This window comes from Acipenser ruthenus, chromosome 31 (assembly GCF_902713425.1).
Source record: "Acipenser ruthenus chromosome 31, fAciRut3.2 maternal haplotype, whole genome shotgun sequence".
In the NCBI taxonomy this organism is placed as follows: Eukaryota; Metazoa; Chordata; class Actinopteri; order Acipenseriformes; family Acipenseridae; genus Acipenser; species Acipenser ruthenus.
Genome location: NC_081219.1, coordinates 14,377,422 through 14,397,686, shown reverse-complemented (window position 1 = coordinate 14,397,686; position 20,265 = coordinate 14,377,422). Strand labels below are relative to the sequence as shown.

At 39.8% G+C, this 20,265-nt stretch overlaps 1 protein-coding gene across 2 annotated transcripts in view; it reads right to left on the bottom strand.

The window, feature by feature from the left end:
• Nucleotides 1-5,738: 5,738 nt before the first annotated feature.
• Nucleotides 5,739-20,265, bottom strand: part of LOC117962285 (target of rapamycin complex 2 subunit MAPKAP1-like) — a 78,494-nt gene continuing 63,967 nt past the window's right edge. For both annotated transcript variants that reach the window (XM_059005280.1, XM_059005279.1), the window contains 3 exons: nucleotides 18,868-19,005; nucleotides 8,739-8,836; nucleotides 5,739-6,994 (listed from right to left, as the gene is read on the bottom strand). In XM_059005280.1, coding sequence (XP_058861263.1) covers nucleotides 6,869-6,994; nucleotides 8,739-8,836; nucleotides 18,868-19,005 — 362 coding nt within the window. In that variant the 3' untranslated portion in view covers nucleotides 5,739-6,868. The remainder of the gene's footprint in view (nucleotides 6,995-8,738; nucleotides 8,837-18,867; nucleotides 19,006-20,265) is intronic.

Here is a 20,265-nt window from a genome sequence, read left to right as displayed (position 1 = left end):
CTGTGAAGCAGAGGTGTGCTCCATGAATGAATAGTGACAGAAGCGTAACACAATTTAAGACGGGCTCCATGGTGTACCTTCATAGGCACGAAGCTGGATCAAGTACCCTTCCTCATCGCAGACTTCGAGACTGGGAGGGAGGTGTGAAGAAGGTACCACGGATCTGAAGAACAAGGGTCTATCCTGAAAGTCGTAGTGACGGCCAAAAATGAAATGTTTACTATGGAAGCTGTTCCACCTTTAATGGGACTACCATAGGGTATAGTTGCAGAAATGAACTTGTCTGTAGCCACACTGTCTTTTTCCATTTGTATTAATTATGTGCTGTAGGTGCGATTTTTCTAATTTTAAGGTAATTATTACATTTGTCAATCTAGTCAAATATAAACAGCGGCATCTTTGCACCAACAAGCTCCTTACTTTCAAATAATGGCTTCTAAACTTTAAGAAACACGTTTCATAATATTTCATACCAGAATTGGAAAAGTAATAAATACCTTTTATTGGACAAAGAAATTCCAAGGCTATCGAGAGCAAACTTTGTTAAACTGGAAACAATGAAAGCCTGATAAAAACGTAGACATGTGTGGCAAATGAGGCTTTCAAATCCTTTGTATTAATGTGCATGCTAGTGAATGAGAGGTACTGTGTTTATTTACAGTACATTTAAAAATCCCATGGTGGTCTGGAGATCATCAACCATGGCTGAAGATGTGAAAAAGTTTTTTTTTTGTTTTTTTTTATCTGGTTATTGGTGTTTAATTGGGAGCAGGGAGTGCTGCTCTGGTCCCCCTGCTGCTGGCTGTTTGTGCTAATGCTTCATTCGTGGGGCTGTGTGCCTCGGCTCATCAATCATGCAGGGAGAAGCAGAGCCACAGAGTTCATGCTGAGCAGCTGCTGACTGTCCCCAGCCCTTCTGAGGGCGAGGAGACTTCACAAGCCTCTCCAGGTGCACTCAGTCCTGCTCTGAAGATCAGCATGCAAGTGCAAGTTCAGCTCCCTCTTATTTCCAACATCTGAATTCAATCAAACTTTATAGCGCCCGCCATAGCGAAACTGGTTATGGCGGTGCCGTAATTGCTGTTTAATCCAAGCCCAAGTCAAGGTCCTTTCTGGTAGTTTCAGAACCAGATCAGCATCAAATCAAAGGCTCTTACCAGATAGTTAGTCCAAGATTGGCACCAATCAGGGTTTTGTAAAACCTCAGGTAATCAATTGCAACGGTTTGAAGACATTGCATCAAATTAGATTAACATATAAAAGTTATAAAAATACTTTTGCATGAAACAAAAACGAATATATTGGGCTTAGTGCAGGGCATAACCAGGTGATTACCTGGTTTTTATTTTCACTACATGCTTTAATGTCCACACTGTAGTAAAATAGGATGCATTTGAAAGGTGGCACTTCCAACACCTACTGGTGCCTTGGTTGAATCTCTTCAGATCCAAGCGTCTTCGATACTGCAAGCAGGGAGAACAAACTAGCATTTAAATAATCTAAAACAGTAAAGAATAAGGGCTCAAAGCAGATGGGCAGTAATGATGCCACTCTCTCTCTCTATTTTTACAAGACAATAATGATAGATAAAAATGATATTCCACGCTACAATAAACTTTTGTTTCCTTGTCTCGGGGGGGGGGGGGGGGGGGGGGGGGAGTTCTGTCCAGCTTCATATTCACACTCAATCTGGCTTTAAGATTTTATTCAATGTGACAGTGGAGGGCCGCGGATGCATTCTCACAGCCGCGCGGAGGGAGCCTGCCCTGGCGCTGCTCTCTGTAGTGCCACATTAATTCTAATAAAGCGCTGCTTCGCGGGCTCCATGAAGAATTGGCAGGATTTTTTAAATAAATACCTTGAGTAATGAAGGAAGGCAATGCAAAACAGGCTCAGGTGCAATCGCTCACCCCTGGGCTCCAGGTTCACGCTGCTCCTGTAGAGGGTCACCTGGACAGGGCTGCCTTTCCATTAGTTAAACACAATGCACTAGTTACAACAGAGTGTGCTGCACTCACCTTTCAGTAACACATCACATGAAGTATCCCTAATCCCTGTGTATTTACATAGTAGTTACTCAGTAAATACATGTGCACTGGCACATAATTACAATGTTATTATGCATAGTTGCAATGTACTTTTTGCATGATATAACCCTCACCCTTTTCTGATACAATTGTGTACTTCTATATATCGTGCACAAAGAATTACACATGAAGTTGTAACTATGCATAATAGCATTGTTATTATGTGTAAGTACACATGCATTTCCTGAGTAACTCCTATGTAAATACAATGATTAGAGACGCAATGTAAAGTGTTACCCACCTGTCAGTTTGTGCTTGTAAAAGACCTGGGCTGAGAGGTCTCTGCAGAGCTGCTCTGTCCATCAGCCCTTATCTCTTCAGTTGTGTCGTTATTCTTTCTTTGGAACAGCCTCGGGGTTCTGGAATGCTCTTCCGGATTCCACTGTGTCATTGTCAAGCCTCTCCGGGTTTAAAACTGCTGTTCAGTCTCATCTGCGTTTGAGGTGAACTTGTTTTAGCTGGAATGCAATTGAAATCTAAAGATCTGTATCTTTTAATATATTTGTGTATTGTGTGTTTTTATCGATATTGCGTGGATGTATAATTGTTGTATTGTTTGTTATTGAGTATGGTCCACATAGGTCTCTCTTTGTACCTGTGCTGACCCTGTGGGCACAAAATGAAATAAATAAATAAATACAATAAAAAACTAACAGTCTAGTACTGTTCTGTACAAGTTTTCTCTACAGCTGCTTAAGATTTCATTGTACCCACATGAAACCTCACTCATTCAACCCTGGCAGAGACACAGACAATATCGTCAGTGACACAAAGACAATGCTGGGGTTTTAATATTATTATTGCAGGCATTCAGCCTCTGGAGAAACTGGCAAAAAAACTGTACTGCATAGATTTTTAAGACAGCATTTCGAGTTTTCTTAAATCTGTGTTGAATTATGCCTTTTGTAGATGAGACCAAATGAGATTAATCTGAAATAAATGACATTGGATGTGTCATTTTTTTGTTTTGTTTTGTTGGTTTTTTTTTTAAACAACCCCAGATGGCATTCTATTCAATTTATATAAGTTCTCATTTTATTATGTTACATTTTTAACTTAAAAGAAGAAGAAGAAGAAAAATCAATCTTGACATCGCTTGCTATATAACTGCATGTCTTCATGCTTTTCGGATTTCATTTTCACCTGTTTCACCACATTTACATCATGTTTCAATTCAAGATTGCTTCTAATATTAAACCTATGGGAAGGGTTGTGTGATCATGAGAAGAATACAATCACATTTGCTTAGGATTGATTATTCATTCATTTGGTAACATCTAGATTTAGACATCCCAATGCACTCCAATTCCAAATGGATGCCAAAAGGATTCAAAACGGAACTACTGGCTGCAGAATAAGAATGCACAAGGAATCTACTTTTACTGCTAAATGAATGCTTAATTGCAAAATGATTCTAAAACGAATCCAGAATTGTTTTAGTGTACAAGCTCCTATAGAAACACAACTACTGCACCAATACACAAACAGGCAAAGCCATTGCAACTGCTGTTTAAAAAAAAAAAAAAAAAAATGATATAATATCTTGCCACATTATCCAGCCCATGGGATATTGTATCAGCACACACGCACAGATGTTTCTGCATTGTTCGAAACGCCAATACAGCAGGGAGCAAACGCTCATTAGCTATTGTTTTACCCTTTTGCTGATCCTTCTGATAAATGTTCCAGTCACTCTGAGAATGCAACCCGAACGACAGCAAGAAGAACGAGGGCGGATAAGAAAATTATTGAGACCTGAATATGTGGTGTAAGCTCTGGCGGAGTGAACAGCCGTATCGAAGAACGCTATTTTAAGCTAAATTGTTACAGAGTTTTTGTTTTTCTACATGATTAAAGTAAGCATGTATCCAAATTCTAGTGTCTTTCTCAACAGGATTGATCTACCCCTCGTACTATGCACTGGACTTGCCTGACCGAAGCACCATGTTACTGGACGCTCAGCTGATGCATGTCATCGAAGATACAAATTGTCTTAATCCTAAACTGTTACCTCATTTTGTAGTGTAGCAGTATTTGCACTTGCTGTAAACTGCACTATTTAAATATAGATGTTTGCACTGTAACCTTGTATTGCCCTGTAACACCTGTAAGTCACCTTGAATAACAGCATCTGCCAAATAAACTAATAATAATAATAATAATAATAATAATAATAATAATCTCACAGCCAAGCTTCTTCAGACAGGTGTCTGTAACTCTGAAACGCACGGGGGTCTCTCAGCGAGGCTGGGTTCTGAACACATTGCGCTGCCTGGGGGCAACGCTGAGCACACACAGTGCTTTGTTCAGCTGGGCGAGCAGGGGTAGAGTGAGGGGCGACTGGCACGCCAAGACAAACAGGTGTATGAATCAGAGTGGAGCGCGGCGAAGGGCGAGTTATACTCTGCATCCCCTTCCGCAAAACAATGTGTCATCTAATGGCTTAGAAATGAATTTAAAAAAAGGTTATTTCATTGTAGCCACTATATATATATATATATATATATATATATATATATATATATATATATATATATATATATATATATATATATATATATATATATATATATATTAACAGCACACCTGTTTTAAGATTCTGGGAGAACAGACTTTGGCCAAGTCTGAGGCTTAGAATGTATGGTTAGAGAGAAACCAAAACATAAAATAAGTACATTTTTCTCATTTTTCAAGATGGGATACAAAAACCACTGCTGTATCTGACGCCACAAATCTCATTTTTGCCCCATGGCCCTGGAATTGCCTCCTTACTAGTGAAGTGTAGAGCCATGCACCTTTTCATCACTTGGAAATGAAAAGAGTGACGGGGAATCCCTCTGGAGTTACTAAAGCCAACCGCATAAATCTCACTCCTGCCCGCTCTTCAAATCCAGACCGCTGGGCGAGGGCAAGAGGCCAGGGCAGCGGTTATTAAGTGAAAGTTTCCAATCGATTGGAAGGCAGCCATAATAAGGGGCTTGCTTTAATTGCTGTCGGGACAACATCTATTCAAGTGATTACTGCGGCTGCCGACAGGCAAGTTCATTTCCAATATATAGAGATATTTCTGGCTGGAATAAAGAGGCCTCTGAACTGATAAATTGACAGAATGATTGAAGTGTTTCAGTGGAGCCCCAGACAAGAATCTCTGCTGTTAAACCATTGGGCTGGTCTTTCCAATTCATTCTTAAGACTATAGAATGTCTTGCAATGGACTGCAGATTGCAACGGCTTTTTAGAGAAACTGGGGTGGGAATATAACTTGGACTAAACGGTGCTATGTAGAACAAGTTCATGTGTTCTAAGCCTAGACAACATATATCATCTGTAGCTTCTGTATAACACTAAACATCAAATTCAATTCTAAAAGGAATACAACACACCTAAGAACATTTACAATCCCCCTGAATTTAAATCATTGTGTGCTTTTTTTCCTTTCTAATGCTAATGACGACTTGGAGTAAACAGCTTGGAGAACTGCTTTGTTTTCAGGTGTCAGTGTTTGATGTTTCAAGCCTCGTTAGCTTTTATTATTTATCCCCCCCCCCACCCCCCCGCACTAATACATCACCTTTTGCTTTAAATGACTATAGTCTTTCCGGGAACGCAGTAGTAAAAGAAACGAGATCGAAAACAAGAAAAAAGAAGAAATCTGGAAATGGAAAGATTTTATATAATGTTATCACATTAAAAGAAAACAAAAACAACAAACAAAAAAAAAAGCTTGTAAAAATATCTACTTTCCCTAACTGCCCTTGAAATGACAGTCTGAGCAAAAAAACCCAAGTTGTCCTGTTGAACAAAGAGTGATTTTTTTCTTTACATTGTAGGACAGTTAGCAAATACAATGCTGAAACATTTAAAGGTCACAGTAAGAATTTCAGGATTTATTTAATTCTCTGGTCATAAAAATGCTTTATTTAACCAGTCAAGAAGAAGAAGGAGGTGGTTTCCATGCAGTATTAAGGTGGAATCTTTATCAAAGCTCTGAAGTTTGGTACTGTGTCTCTTCCTCTTCGCTAGCTACGTTTAGGAAGGAGCATTTACGATCTTTACTAACACTCCCACACACACACACACTACAACTCCACAGAACAGGCACTGAAGTTACTATGGCCAGAGTAGGTTTGTCGTATTATTTAAGTTCAACCTGAATGTGATTTTGCTATGTACAAATACAAAAACAAAACAAACAAACAAAAGAAAACACCACACAAGTCTGTCCCTTGTGTGTTACAAAAAGATAAAGCTTACACCTTAATGCCCATACCTTTTCCCCCTTCCCCTCCTCCTTGTCATATTAACTCTTCTGATGTCAGGAACATATTTATGTACAATGTGTTTGTAGGCAGTGGGTGAGCACTGTGTCTGTAAGGTTCAAGCAAATAAGACCTTTGCCTTTAGTCTTCAAGAGAGGGATCTGTATAAAAAAAAAAAAAAAAAACACCCTTTCCTTCAAATCTCAGGAAAGGGGTCCCAACTGCTTGTTTTTCTTTACTAAAAAAAGTTGTCTGTTACTTTCTGATATGGCTAGAGCCCCAGGGCATGAGGTGCATAAACACGGCGAGGTTTCATCTCCGGGCTTGTCACAGCTCTGCGGAACGGGAGTGGGTGGGTCGGTCGGTCAGTCTGTCTCTCTCTCTCGCGCTCTCTCTTTCTCTCTGACTGTGGGTCCCTGTATTTCCCTCTTCCTCCTCCTAATTGTCTGGGCAGGTCCCTGTCTTGGCCGTGCGTGTGTGTGGGGGGGGTGGGGTGGGGGGGGGGGGGGGGGGTTGGGGAGGTCACTGCTGCCCCGATTTCTTCTCCTTCTGGAAACTGAAGCTTGTCCTCCGGCTCAGCTTCCGTTGTTTCTGAGCGAAGTAGTCTGCCCGAGACGTGCTGGCACGCGATTCCAGAATGTAGTTCACCTGGAAATCGAGAAAAAGAAAGGTGAAGCCAATTCCCCAAAAAAATAAAAGAAAAAAAAAAAACTCTGAAGCTCTTTATAGGGTGAGCTGAGGAGTGCTGGCAGTAGTGTCTACCTATTCAGAGCATGGCATGTAAATCTAATAACCGATCCTGCATGGGTTACTTTTCACCCAACACTTACAGAAGAGAGAGTGAATTTCACCCACAGCAGTAAAGGTTCAGTTCCTAGTTATAGCGAGACCTCGATCGAGCACGAAATAGGCGAGATATAGATAAAGATAGTTTTTAATTAATACCTTGGAAATGTCAATCTTATCTTGGAAGGGTGTGTGTTTGTATGTGTGTGAAATTAAAACCTACATTACCTTACTATAGTAATTGTAATATGGCAAAATCAACCAGTATATGTACTGTACACATAGAAGTTTGCCTGCAGGGATGGCAATAAGACTCCCATTGCATAGCAGTTTGATCCATTCCTAGTTTTACTACGAGTTTACTAAGACACACCTGAGCTTGTTACCTATACACTGTGGCTACTCAAACTTGTAGTAAAACCTGGAATGGGTGAAACTGCTATGCAATTGGAGGAGTCTTATTTCCATCCCTGCTGTGTGTGTAGTTAATCCTGGCTTCCCCCAAATCATTTGAACCCATATGAAACGCAAGAGCCTCCTCTCCTGTTCCAGGTCATTGAGTGGCTTGTGACGGACGGACCGAGACGCACTGAAATAAAACCGGTCTTGCCGAGACAAACCCAGTAGCTGTCACTAAATAAGAACAGATGTTACTTAAAACTATAACATAACAATAATTCTGGTTTAAGACAGCTCATAAAGCCTGGATTTAGTAGCTCAAATCCGGGGGGTGATGATAACATAGATAATTTGTTAATGGAAGGTTAATGTCAGAATCAAACTATAAAAACGGTCCTTTGGCCCAGTCTTAGCTGGTTAATACCTTGAGGCGCTGAACCTTTACAATTTTATGCACTGTAGGGTGTTACGCTTTCATTACGTTTTATGGCCAAAGGCATAAAAATATAGTGAATATTTTCATGGCCAATAAAACCTTGGGTCTTTGGCTGGATCATACTATGCAACTGGAAACAAAAAAGTGATATTGCAGCGGGCAGAGGAGGACAGGATCAAGCAAAACCATGACATTCTTGTATTTTCCTCTCGGGTATCAGGATGCAGAATCCCAGCCTCCATGCAGCAGCTCTAGCGCTGTGCTTGTGCTGAAGACTGCTGTGAAAAACAAGCAGCTTCAACTGTCTCTACAATGACTTTAAAAATCGGGCACGTCTGAGAAAGAATTACTTTAAACCCTTTCAATATTTTGATAAATGAGCTTCCGCGGTTTTGTTATTAATGAGTACACACACTCCACTTTTGAGTTCACAAGCAAGTACGGAGCAATTTTTTAAAACCAGATATGCTTTAGGGCAAAATAAAGAAACTATTATTACTATCATCACCATCATTATCATTACAACAACTATTTTTTACTTGTACTATTATAAAAATCGTCATGAGTAATCAGTCTAATTTTGAGCATTGCACGAGTCGTGCTTATTTGTTTTTTTCTCTCCTGTCTGTCTTTCTGTCAGTCTGTAGGTCAGATATAATAATCATAATAATATTATTATAATATACTATTCACAAGTGTCTCAGCACGCTCAGGCACCTACCTTCAGGTTTTATATCTACCACGGACTGTCACAAGTGTCACAGCACCTACCTTCAGCACTATTTCGTTGATGGTAGCAGCATCGGATTCAAAGTAGAGAGGTTTGTAGTCATGACTGCTGAGATATGTGAGTTTAAATATTGCATGACCTGCAAGAAACAGAACGACAGCGTTAGTGCGCTGCCGAAAGAATTTCAGACGCCACGTCTGCGGACAGGGAACAGAACAGAACAGGTGGAGGGCACGAGCGTCCCTTCAGCGCGACAGAAGCAAGTGGAGAGATGGCGACAAGCTTCTCCTGTCATTTCAATTGGAGGTAAACCTTGTCTACGCGGCAGCTGAACCCTTTCTTAATAAAAGTTAAAATCCCTGCTTGTCACAATGCAGGAGATGCAAAATCAATCATCTGGGTAGTTAGGGCCCTGTGTAATCCTGGAGGGAAAAAGACTGGGAGCCGTCTGAATGGAGGAACGCACACCACACAACTTCACTGGACAATGGAAGCTAAAGTGCAGGCAGCACTAAAGATGGCACTTAGATTTTGTATACAGTGTGTGTATGTATATATATATATATAGAGACACACGCACACACACACACACACAGTTTTTTAGATGGAGGGGGGGGTGATGTGTCAGACCACCGTTCTAAACTTTGCCCCTTTGTTTCCTCGTTCCCTTTCTCTTTCTCTTTAAAGCAGTGCTGTACAGAGCCTGTTGCTCTAGGTTTTATGCAATACAGCAAGGGTTGTCAACACTGGTCCTGGAGAGCCACAAATTAAAGACCTGGGGGAAAAAAAAAAGTTAGTGTCGACTACTTAAGCAAATATTACAACCAATGAAGTAACTGAAAGGTGGAGTGAAAACCAGAAGACCCTGCGGCTCTCCGGGACCAGGGTAGGCCAGCCCTGCACTGCAGCGTGTTAACAGAGTCTCACCGGCACTGACTGCTTACTTAATAAAACAGCACTAAGAATGTATCAAAGAACCCGGTGTTCCGCTAATAAACCATTCTAATAGCACACAATGACTTGTTAGAGCTCCAGGACAGTACAAGAACACAGAGACTCAAACACTACAGCTAAAAAAAGCCACTCTGGCACAGAACTTCAAGGAAAGTTTCTTTTTCTAAGAGTCAGCGTCTATCCCACACCCCGCGGATATTAAGGACATACATTGGGCTACATTCACTTAAAGCATCACCTTAATATTTTCTCTAGATAAATCTGCGGTCAGCAAATTAGAGGCCTCAGCATTCTATCATAATATGTTAATTAAACACCACTATGATCCACTAATCATTAACATAAATTCCCTATCCAGAAATTGTTTAATAATTAAAAAAAACCTTTAAAAGCATTTGACAAATTAGCCTCTGGTGGTGATAATGTCCAATCTATTTTAAAAGTCTCATTGAGGAGAGAAAAAAAGCAGAAATTCCTAATTGAAAGCTAATTAGTATGTTAATGTATTCGTGTTTTGTGGTTGCTGATAGAGATTTGAATGCAGAGCTGCTTTAGAAACCATTCAAAAGAATAACACTGATTAGATGGGAGATTATGTGACAGAGGAGCTGGTTTTTCTATGGGGGGAATGGTCTATGTTCTAGACAAGTCTGAAACCTACAGCACACACAGTGTCAATGCTTTCACTTCAATGGTCATTTTCACAGCCTTAACAATTGCCACTCTAAAAAATACAAATTTAAAAGCAACCCAGATTCCAATAGTAGTACCCACTGCACGCAATTTCCTAATTCCCAAAAGCAAGCCTTTATATGCTGGTTTGATTGTAGTCGACGATAAATCAATTAAGGCAATTAAGTTGTTCCATGTTTTGGTTTTTTTTTCTTTAAAGAGGGTACAGATAATACTGCTTGAAAACTACAGAACCGGAGTGTCTTGGGAAATAAAACAAAACAAACTGAAAGACAATGCGTCAGATGAAAATTTAAAAAAATGGTTCTGCTAATGGATTTTCAACTGAAAACAGCTTTTACTCAAATCAGTCTTTTCAAAGAACTCTCAATTATAAAAGTAATCGTTCAGTGACAGTGATTTATTTTATGTTTTGATTTTTTTTTTTTTTTTTTTAACGCTTCCCTTTCCCAAACCAGTTTGGAAAACCAGCAATCAAAGTTACAAAGGAAGCTCCTCAGCTATCGAAATTTTAACTCATATATATATTGACCATGTTCTGATCTCTACTGGCTAGTTCACAAGGGGATCCTGATCAAGCAATCCAATATAGCTTTTCACTCCTTCTACACTCGGAACACCCGCTTTACATGAAAGAGTTAACACGGTTTCCATGGAAACATGACCCCCACCCCTCCCTCTCCCTCCTCCCGGGGACCTGAATCTTCCTCAAAACCACCAGCAGGAACAGAGTTAAACAGGTGCCGGCTTCTCCTTGCCCATCAATTAAAACGGCACGCATTTCAAAAACAAAACTGACATTTACCACTTAATGTACCAGCAAGACCGAATGTCTTCAGCTATAAATACCCACCTATAGACAATATATACGACTTTGTGTCCTGTGTGTGTTTTTTTTTTTTTACTTTCTCATAGAGGCTGCAGGCGAATAAGCACACTGTAACACCTTCACATTTTTTCATTATTTCACCTCTGTACTAATGAGCCCGACAGAGCGAGGAAGGGCAGGCAAAGTGATAGCTTATTAGCCTTTTATTGCAGAAACCACATGTTTTAACCCAGCAGCTAGAACATGAAGCCTCTACTGTGTTCTTCTATAGGAAACAAGCTCTATACAGCTTTCTTTGAATCCTATGTACAGGTATGTAGAGAACATTACTTGCAGACCACTGACTCTATTGCAAGCTGTGGAATGAGAAAGGCAAGTTCATCAGTAGAATGTGATTAGGCATTTGCAAGTAGTGCATCTAGCATTCATGCCTCGCTGCTTCACAATGCAGCTGTGCTTTTCAATCTGCTCCCGATCAAGATGTTACCGTTATTGCTCGGGGAAATAAAATAAAAAAAAGAAAAGGAGGAGAAGAGAAACCCCTTGGAAACGGCAGACAATTTTAATAATGCAGCTAAGCATGACAAATAGAGTGAAAAGCAGAACAGGAAAATATACAACTGGAATTATGATGAGCAGTATGTGCTACTGTTGCTAACTTGACTCTATAATATAAAGCACTGACATGTACAGTAGTTTTTAAAAACAGGACGGTTCTTGGAAGTGGACTCCCTTTGCAGAGCCCCAGATAGGAGAGACTAGCTAGCTTGCTAGCTGAACCATGTGAGAAAACCTGAAGATTTCATCTCTTTCTCTCTCTCTAATTAATGAAAGTCTCCAGTGAAGTGCAAAGTTACCGCACACTTTCGAGGAGTTTACATCTCTGTTTGGAGAAGGAGCTCTGTTTTAATTAAAAGGAGCCCTGGGCTGTGCAGGGCCCACGGAGCAGAGCCATTCCTCTACAAAGCAACCACCTTCCCCTGCCTATTTTAATGGGGTCCAGGACCAATGCAAAAGCCTGGAAATACTGGCAGCAGAATATCCTACCCTTGTTACTAATAAAAAAAAAAACAGCTCATTCTTTTACATTCTGTTTACAGGAGAAGTTACTGTATCTGCAGCAACGCTGAATGCATGAGTGCCAGTCATGTGTCAGACATGTTAATACCATATACACAGGACACCCACTGATAATTGAACCCTGTAATAAAACTGAGTAGGCTATTACGTGCCACTACTTTCATGCCATTTATTTTGCAAAAGCAATGCATTTAGGAATTGTAGCAGCACACTCTACTTACAGATTTTAAACTGCATGCTATGATCACTATAGCAGCTCGTTTGCATTTAGCTACATTATTAACCATTTAATTTTAAATTGCAAATGTAAATAAAATACAAAAACTTTTGTTTTTCTCAAGTACGGCTTAAAAAAAAAAAACCACATTACGCTGAAGTGATGCCCTCTCTCTGGGCCGATGCCTCCAATAAATAGCGATTTGTTCTACAGAATTACACCCTTACATCTCTATAATTTGTCACAAAGAGCTGTTATGAATGAGGTTATTAAACATGCCTGGGTTTTTACACTGTACTATGCCAACTTGACCTCTGAGAAGGTTGACAAACATTACAAAAGATACTTTTCCCCCCTGAAGACTGAATGCAATGCATTAATTAGTCCTCATCTGTTCCAGATCTGGGGTTAACTCTCACGACACCTCTATCAGCCCCAGAACAAGATATTGAAAGTGCTTGTACCGTCCCTGACATTCAGTGAGGTGCTACCCTTGGGACTGCGGATTTAATTCGATTCAAGAAAGCTGAGCCTGGACCAGCTTGGAACTGTAACTCCAATTGCCTATTACCTATTATATATATATATATATATATATATATATATATATATATATATATATATATACACACACACACACATTTTTTACACTGTTTATGGGGTATGAGAAGCTGCCCTTCAAAACCAGGATATATGTATTAGAACTAGAGCAGAGATGGGAAACCGAACATCACTCTACAGCTCTGCGGTGACTGAAGTGGAAATACACACGCTAGATAAATATAAAACAAACACACATTTAAAAAAAAAAAAATCATAATTTACTGCAAGTACTGTAGCATTATAAAAAAGGGGGTGGGGGGGTGGGAGAGTATAATATTTTAAAATCAATAAAATGTAGAATACATTGTTCGTATCAATAGCTTTAAAATAATAACAAATCCATCCCGTTTCATTCTGGGCCTGTCAGGCTAGGGAGGTGCAAGCACCCAAACTGCCAGAGACAGGCTGTCTGTCTCACAATCAATAGCAATGAAAATTAACAAATGATTCTCTCCTTCCCATTCGGACCTGTGTCTTCCCCGTTTTTCATTTAGGCAAAGAGCATTCCTGGAAAGCAGAGCAGTTTTTAATGTTTTAAACATATTATATATATATATATATATATATTATTTGTTGGCAAGTTTTGCTGGTAAAACTTATTGACAATTTTAATGGTTTACCTGTATAAAAAAAAATACAATAAAAAAAATAACGCACACATTAAACATTATGGACTGGATTTGAAATCTACAGATATAAAGCGAGGTCAGAATTAGCACCCATACTGGACGTACTGAGAATAAAGCCCACATATTATCTCCTGCAAACTGCCGGCTACATTAACAGCTCAGACTCTGAAAACGCTGTGCCACCCAGTTCCCCATCCACATCCTTCTTAATGAACAATTTATTCCCAGAGAGAACGGGGAATTCATTCGGTCTGTGGCCTAAAGGCTTTTCCCCTGTATAGAATGTCACAGGCTGTCCCTCTGAAGGAGCAGTTTCTTAATTCGGCTTCTCGAAGATGTTTTTTGGGGGGTTTTTTCCCCCGGTGCGTCCAGTAAATCAAGACTCAAACTGCGTACCGAACCCGGCACCGGCAGCAGCAGCAGCAGCCTTGCTTTAGGAAGAGATGGTAAATAAATCAGAGTGCACTAAGCGCTGCTTCCACATGGCAATCGCCTCCTTTATTGCATCGGCACCTCATCAATCACCCCATTGTCTGCTTGAAAGGCGAGCCTTGTAAATGTCATATCCACTCAAACCCAAGGAGAAGCGAATCAAAACACGCCGCAGACTTTTTAATTGGATAGTGTAATTAAGCTAAAAAAAAAAAAAACACACACAACCCCGGTAGACTGCTGCCTTTGACAGGACAGATGAAGACCCCTTTCAATAGGGCTATGAAAACGTATTTGCTAAAAGGATGAGGCAATGTGTAGCATACGATTGGGCGCCCTTTTGTGTCAATTTTATTTATGATTTAAAAAAAAAAAAAAAAAGATAGAGGTAGAGAGAGAGAGAGAGAGAAAGAGAAAAAAAAGGAAATAATAAAAAAAGGGCCAGGAACTTTCTGTTTCATTAAATGCATCAGTTGTTTTAACTGTTTGTGTAATGAACCAATTAGGAATTACAGCAATATAAAAGCCATTCTTTAGACACTTAAAACATTTTATACAGAATGTTGGTATTGTACAAGAAGCTAGACTAGATGCCTACTCTAATACAGAACACAACCCCTCCCCGATTTAACTTTCTAAAAAAAGCATTTTAGAAAACTCCCGTGCAGGAACACAGTTTAGTTGCTCTATTGCTGGGTTATATTATTATTATTATTATTACTATTAGTTCTAGTTTAACAAATTGTGAAGACTAGAAGGATCTACCAGTAGCGTGCAAAATGTAATATGTATTCTGCACAAAGGCTTCCAGGCAGACAGCGCCAGCCGGTGATAGCATGTTGTAACTGCAGTTTCTCTGAATTGGACTTTTGCATTTTTAATGGGTACACTTTCTTACAGCCACAGCACAATTCAAATATTAACCCTTTGGTTAAGGAATAGCTGTTGCGCACGTGAACTCTAAAATACATACTGCTGCTTCAGTTTCGACCCTGGGTTAGTCAGTTTCACTTGTTTGTGTTCTGTGAAAAAGATGTACTTTAAAATAGACGTGCTGGCATTTTTAATTAATTATTTTTTATAAAAGAAAAAAAAAAGGTAAAAATTAATTTTTAAATGGGCGACGCTTTATATTCGTATATATATTTTAATATCTCCCCCGACATGATCTATAAACACAGGCAGAGATGAAAACCCAGAGCATCAGAGAGAGAGAGAGAGAGAGAGAGAGAGAGAGAGAGAGAGAGAGAGAGAGAGAGAGAGAGAGAGAGAGAGAGAGAGAGAGAGAGAGAGAGAGAGGGAGGAGGGGATGCAGGAGAAAGGAGGCAGACACTGAATTAACACATGTCAGCTACCTCTGGTTTTAAATGAAAACTACATAAAAGCCTTTCTGCCATCAATTCGCCTATCACCGGCAGCCAGCGTGAATTGTGCTGGAAAAGCTATTTTCGTGCAGCCTCCCAATTCAAAGGGAAAGACTGACTTGTGCAGTGACATCAATCAAAGCGAAGCGCGAGGTGGCAGCTCGCAACAGAAAGGCGGGTTCAAAGGTCGCAGGTTAAAGAAAAAAGCCAAGCTCCAGTTCAGCTGTAATATCTCCTCAGTGGAAGTCTTGGAAAGGTACCCCCTTCTGTATTAACCTGCCTTCATTAATCTTCTTGCCATCTCTTCTAACTAGCCATGCAGAACCACTCGATGGAAAGCCATATAATAGGGAAGGCCCAATGCCAATTACCAGGTTAACATTCTGTTCAGCCCCAGTGCAACAAAGGAATGAGAACTTGAGAGGATATCTAGGTTGCAGCGAGCAAAGCATGCTATTAAAAAAAAAAAAATAATAAAAAAGCATGTCGACCACACTACTACTGTGAGCTACCTGGATATTTATTGACCTTTTATATGAAGAGCACTCAATGACGACACTGTGAAGTCTTACTGCATCAAAGGGGTGACTGGTTGTCAGTTTGCAGACATATGTGTATGTCATATCATTTCTGTATGTATTATATGATATGTAATGCAAGACCAGCTGTTGATAGTGCTTTGGCGATAAGAGGTGTACAGTATGTGGCTTTAGGAAGCAGACTTTATTCCTCCGTTTTCCCCCCACAGAACTTCATTAAGATAGAAGGAATCGTGCTGGGGTTTAAAACACCCACCCCACCCAGCCCCATTCCTCCTCAGCAACCACTTGGCCAAACAACCTCATCAACATCCTAGTAAGAGGAAAAAATGATTTTTTCATTATAAAAGAAACATTTATTTTAATTTTTTTTTTTTTTTTTTTTTTAAAGATGACCGCCATTGCCAAAAATGAGAAATCACTGTATACATGCGTGACCGTGCTGAATGGTTGATTGTGGAGATTGAAAACGTATTGCTGGTCTGACAGCACCTGTTAATGTCAAAAAAACACCAAAGGGTGGCTTGGAATCCAGTCGCTACTTGCAATACGAGTTTCAGCATATTAAAACCACACACAGACACATACAGACACACACACACTTGCAGTCATTCTTCAATGGGCTAAATTAGAATAAAAAGCCCAGTATCTTCATTATTTAATCTTTCTTTCTTTCTTTCTCTCTTTCTTCAGGGACTACGGCTTCCCGTCCACACATCATGCCAGCTGTCAAAGCCAGTGCAGCGGTAATGCACAGTTATTTAATTTCATTTGATTAACACAGGACTATGTCAGGATGCTGGGTGAGGCCTGCAGGCTACAGTTTTATTTAGAAGACCAAGATTAAACTCAAGTAAAATGGAAAGGTCACACCCGGCATACAAGACGCGCAAGGAGTTTGGAATATGATAATATTACAGTGATGTGGAGGCACTTCTATTATCCAACATCGTAAAATCATTTTTACTTGCAGCTGCGTGGTTTGTCTTTTGAAGGGGTGTCTTAAAGCCCCTAAACTAGTTTAAAAAAAACAAACAAAAAAACACAACAAAAATGGGCTACAATTCAAAAATATCTTATTTGTTCCCCTCCCTACCCATAGGCAAAAACTGAGATAAACCACATCATAGCCACCAGCAGGTGTCACTATTGTTCAATAAATTTACCAACAGATTATTGTATGCAGTATTTACTATCCATCAAACACTAGGACAAAACAGAACCTATATATAAACAGGTTGTGAAAATGTTTAATCAAGGTTGATTTACTTCTCCCTCAGGCACTGTATAGTCAAGTAAGATCACAATTAACCCTTCAGCGCTCACAAATGTGTACATTATATATTACTTCCCCACCCCCACCCCCATATCAATAAACCCAGCCCTGGAATGCAATTGGTTCCTGTTGAACACACCGGAGTCACGCGCACGTCCCTCAGTATGCACTAAATGGCAGCACCAATGAAAGGCCTCTAAAGGACATCGAGTTTGCCTGGGACTGTATTCGTGACTTTTTGGCCCATGGAAGTTTATAGCGGCATTTAATCATGTACCTGTTTTTAAATACAGCTTGTAATGCAAACCCAACACTTGTTCTGCAATCCTGTCCCTTTAAGGCAATGACAGACAGACAGACAGCATCACCAACTGATAGTTAAGACACCTTAAACAATATAAAGAAAGAAAGAAAAAGCAGGTTCAAAGTCATACAGTGTTTATGCAGTCCCCAGCAGGCGAGATAACACATATTTTTGTTTGGAGAGATACAATCCAGAGACCAAACATATTACAGGGCTCACAATTTCATATCTATTCACTCCCATTCCTGCTTTCCAATAATTCATTCATTGATGCCCTCCGAATGTTTTTTTTTTTTTTTGGTGTAACATCTACTACATGCACACATACATACATCACTGCGCTGATAGAAATCACAGGCAGGATTGGCAATATACTGTGAATTGCAGACTGTATCGCTGATTAAATTACTTCCAGGCTACAGTAAAAGTGGAAGTGGCACAGGATAGGAAAAGGGAGACTTATCATTGGGTTATTACAGGCGGTGTAAAATGATTTTAGGTTTAGAGCGACAAAAAAAAAAAAAAAAAATTAAAATTAAAAGACAGCGATGGCTACAGAAAATAAAAGGAGAATACAAATCTATCACACACCCTTTGGAAAGCAGCGCTGTGGGCTTTGCTGAGCAGTTACACTGTTGAATTACACACAGGTATGGGTAGATTTAAAATACTTATAAATAGTGGCTGGATTGGCTATCCTTTTGGATAGTTATGACATGTTCCAATCTTTTACTAAAAACATTTTTTTTTTTTTTTTTTTTTTAAGATTGTGACAAAAATGACCTCCCTTAGGGTGTTACTGCTTAGCTTTGACTTTAAAACGGATTTCTTTTCTTTTCTTGGATATGTTTCTTTGTCATGGTAAGCAATAATAATACACAATAATAATATGATTGTCTTTTAGCCTTGGTCCATTCACTTGTATTTGTGCTGATATTAAACCACATACACAGACATTCGCAGTCCTGTAACCCTACAGTTCACTACAAAAGTAAGGCTTGGAGTGTGTTCTAAGGCTTATAAAAATGCTGTTGCGTTAAGAATTAAATCTGTTAAAGCTGTAATGCTGCGAGCCAATCAGAACACTGGAAATTTCCAAACCAATTTAAAAAGAAAGGAAAAACGGACACACAGAGAGCGAGAGCGAGAGTGAGAGCGAGAGATTGTGCAACTCCGGCACAAGCAGCTCTCTAACTAGGCGCTGCGTTCTCATCGGGAGACAGAGGTCATAAATAAACTGAGCTACTCACTCGGACTCTTCTCTTCCACAAGGTCACAGGCGCAGAGGAGGTCAGAGTCGATTGAAATGGGTTTCTGTCTGATCCAAAACTTGGTGCTGGCCTTCTGATTAGTAACAGGGTCTATCTCCACCTTCTCTCCAGAGATACCTGCGAGGCAGAGGAACAGGGTGGGGAGGGGGCGACAGGGGACAGAAAACCAGTGGGCTGCGTGAGTGATTTTATATCATTGTGACCAGTGTGTTTGGAGCAGAAAACCATATAAGCAGTTATGTTTTAAATGTATCCACAGCTCTAGAAGTCAGCAAATAGTGGAACAGTATCACATAAGAGGATATCAGAATTAAAAAAAAATGATAAATGCTAAACTAGCAGCGCATAGCAATGTCAACGGATTTGGATATCCGGGCCAATCCATCTTTAAAAAATATGTGATGTGTTCCAATTTGTTTGTAATTGATGTCCCTTTTTTGGGGTCAGGAGTCCAGGTTATTATTATGTGTTTATTTATTATTATGTGTTTATTTAGCAGACGCCTTTATCCAAGGCGACTTACAGAGACTAGGGTGTGTGAACTATGCATCAGCTGCAGAGTCACTTACAACTACGTCTCACCCGAAAGACGGAGCACAAGGAGGTTAAGTGACTTGCTCAGGGTGACACAATGAGTCAGTGGCTGAGGTGGGATTTGAACTGGGGACCTCCTGGTTACAAGCCCGTTTCTTTAACCACTGGACCACACAGGTTATCTAATATTAGAGAGCGATCAAGCACAGAATTTTATCAACGCGACCCAGAGGTCAGGATTTCCAGACTGAACAAGGATTAGAAGCCGACACATTTTTTGTTTCTCAGCAAAACCAACTGGAAACATTAACTGTAGGCAGACGAAAAGATTCTTAAAAGGTACTGAAATATTTTGGGAGTCGATTCAATTGATCTAAACAGTTCTGGATCTGCATACTCCCATGCATATACAGTGTAATTAATATGAAAACTAACCTCTCTAACAGTGTGTGTGTGAAAAAAGGTAGCTTTAAAAACAGTGACGGTGTAGTAGATTCAATAAACAGAAAAGACCCTCACTGTCTGTCTTGGGTAAGAACCAGAGTCAGCTGTCAGTGTTGAAAAAAAAAAAAAAAAATGCACTGCAAGACCGCAACAGTATAACCTATTTATACAAAAGCGCTGAAATGTGTTTTGAGATCATTTTCATAAAAGTTATCCCCACAGTCAATTACAAGTAAAATCAGTTGTTTAATCAATTTAGCGTGGATCATTGTAATGATTGTAGCTTTGTCATTAATGGTGTTGCTGCGGCATAATTTGTCATTAATGGTGCTTCAAACTGTGCCATCCAATTTACTGCGTGTGAAACCCAATGAGCGTAGTTGAGAGAGCGCTTGCGAA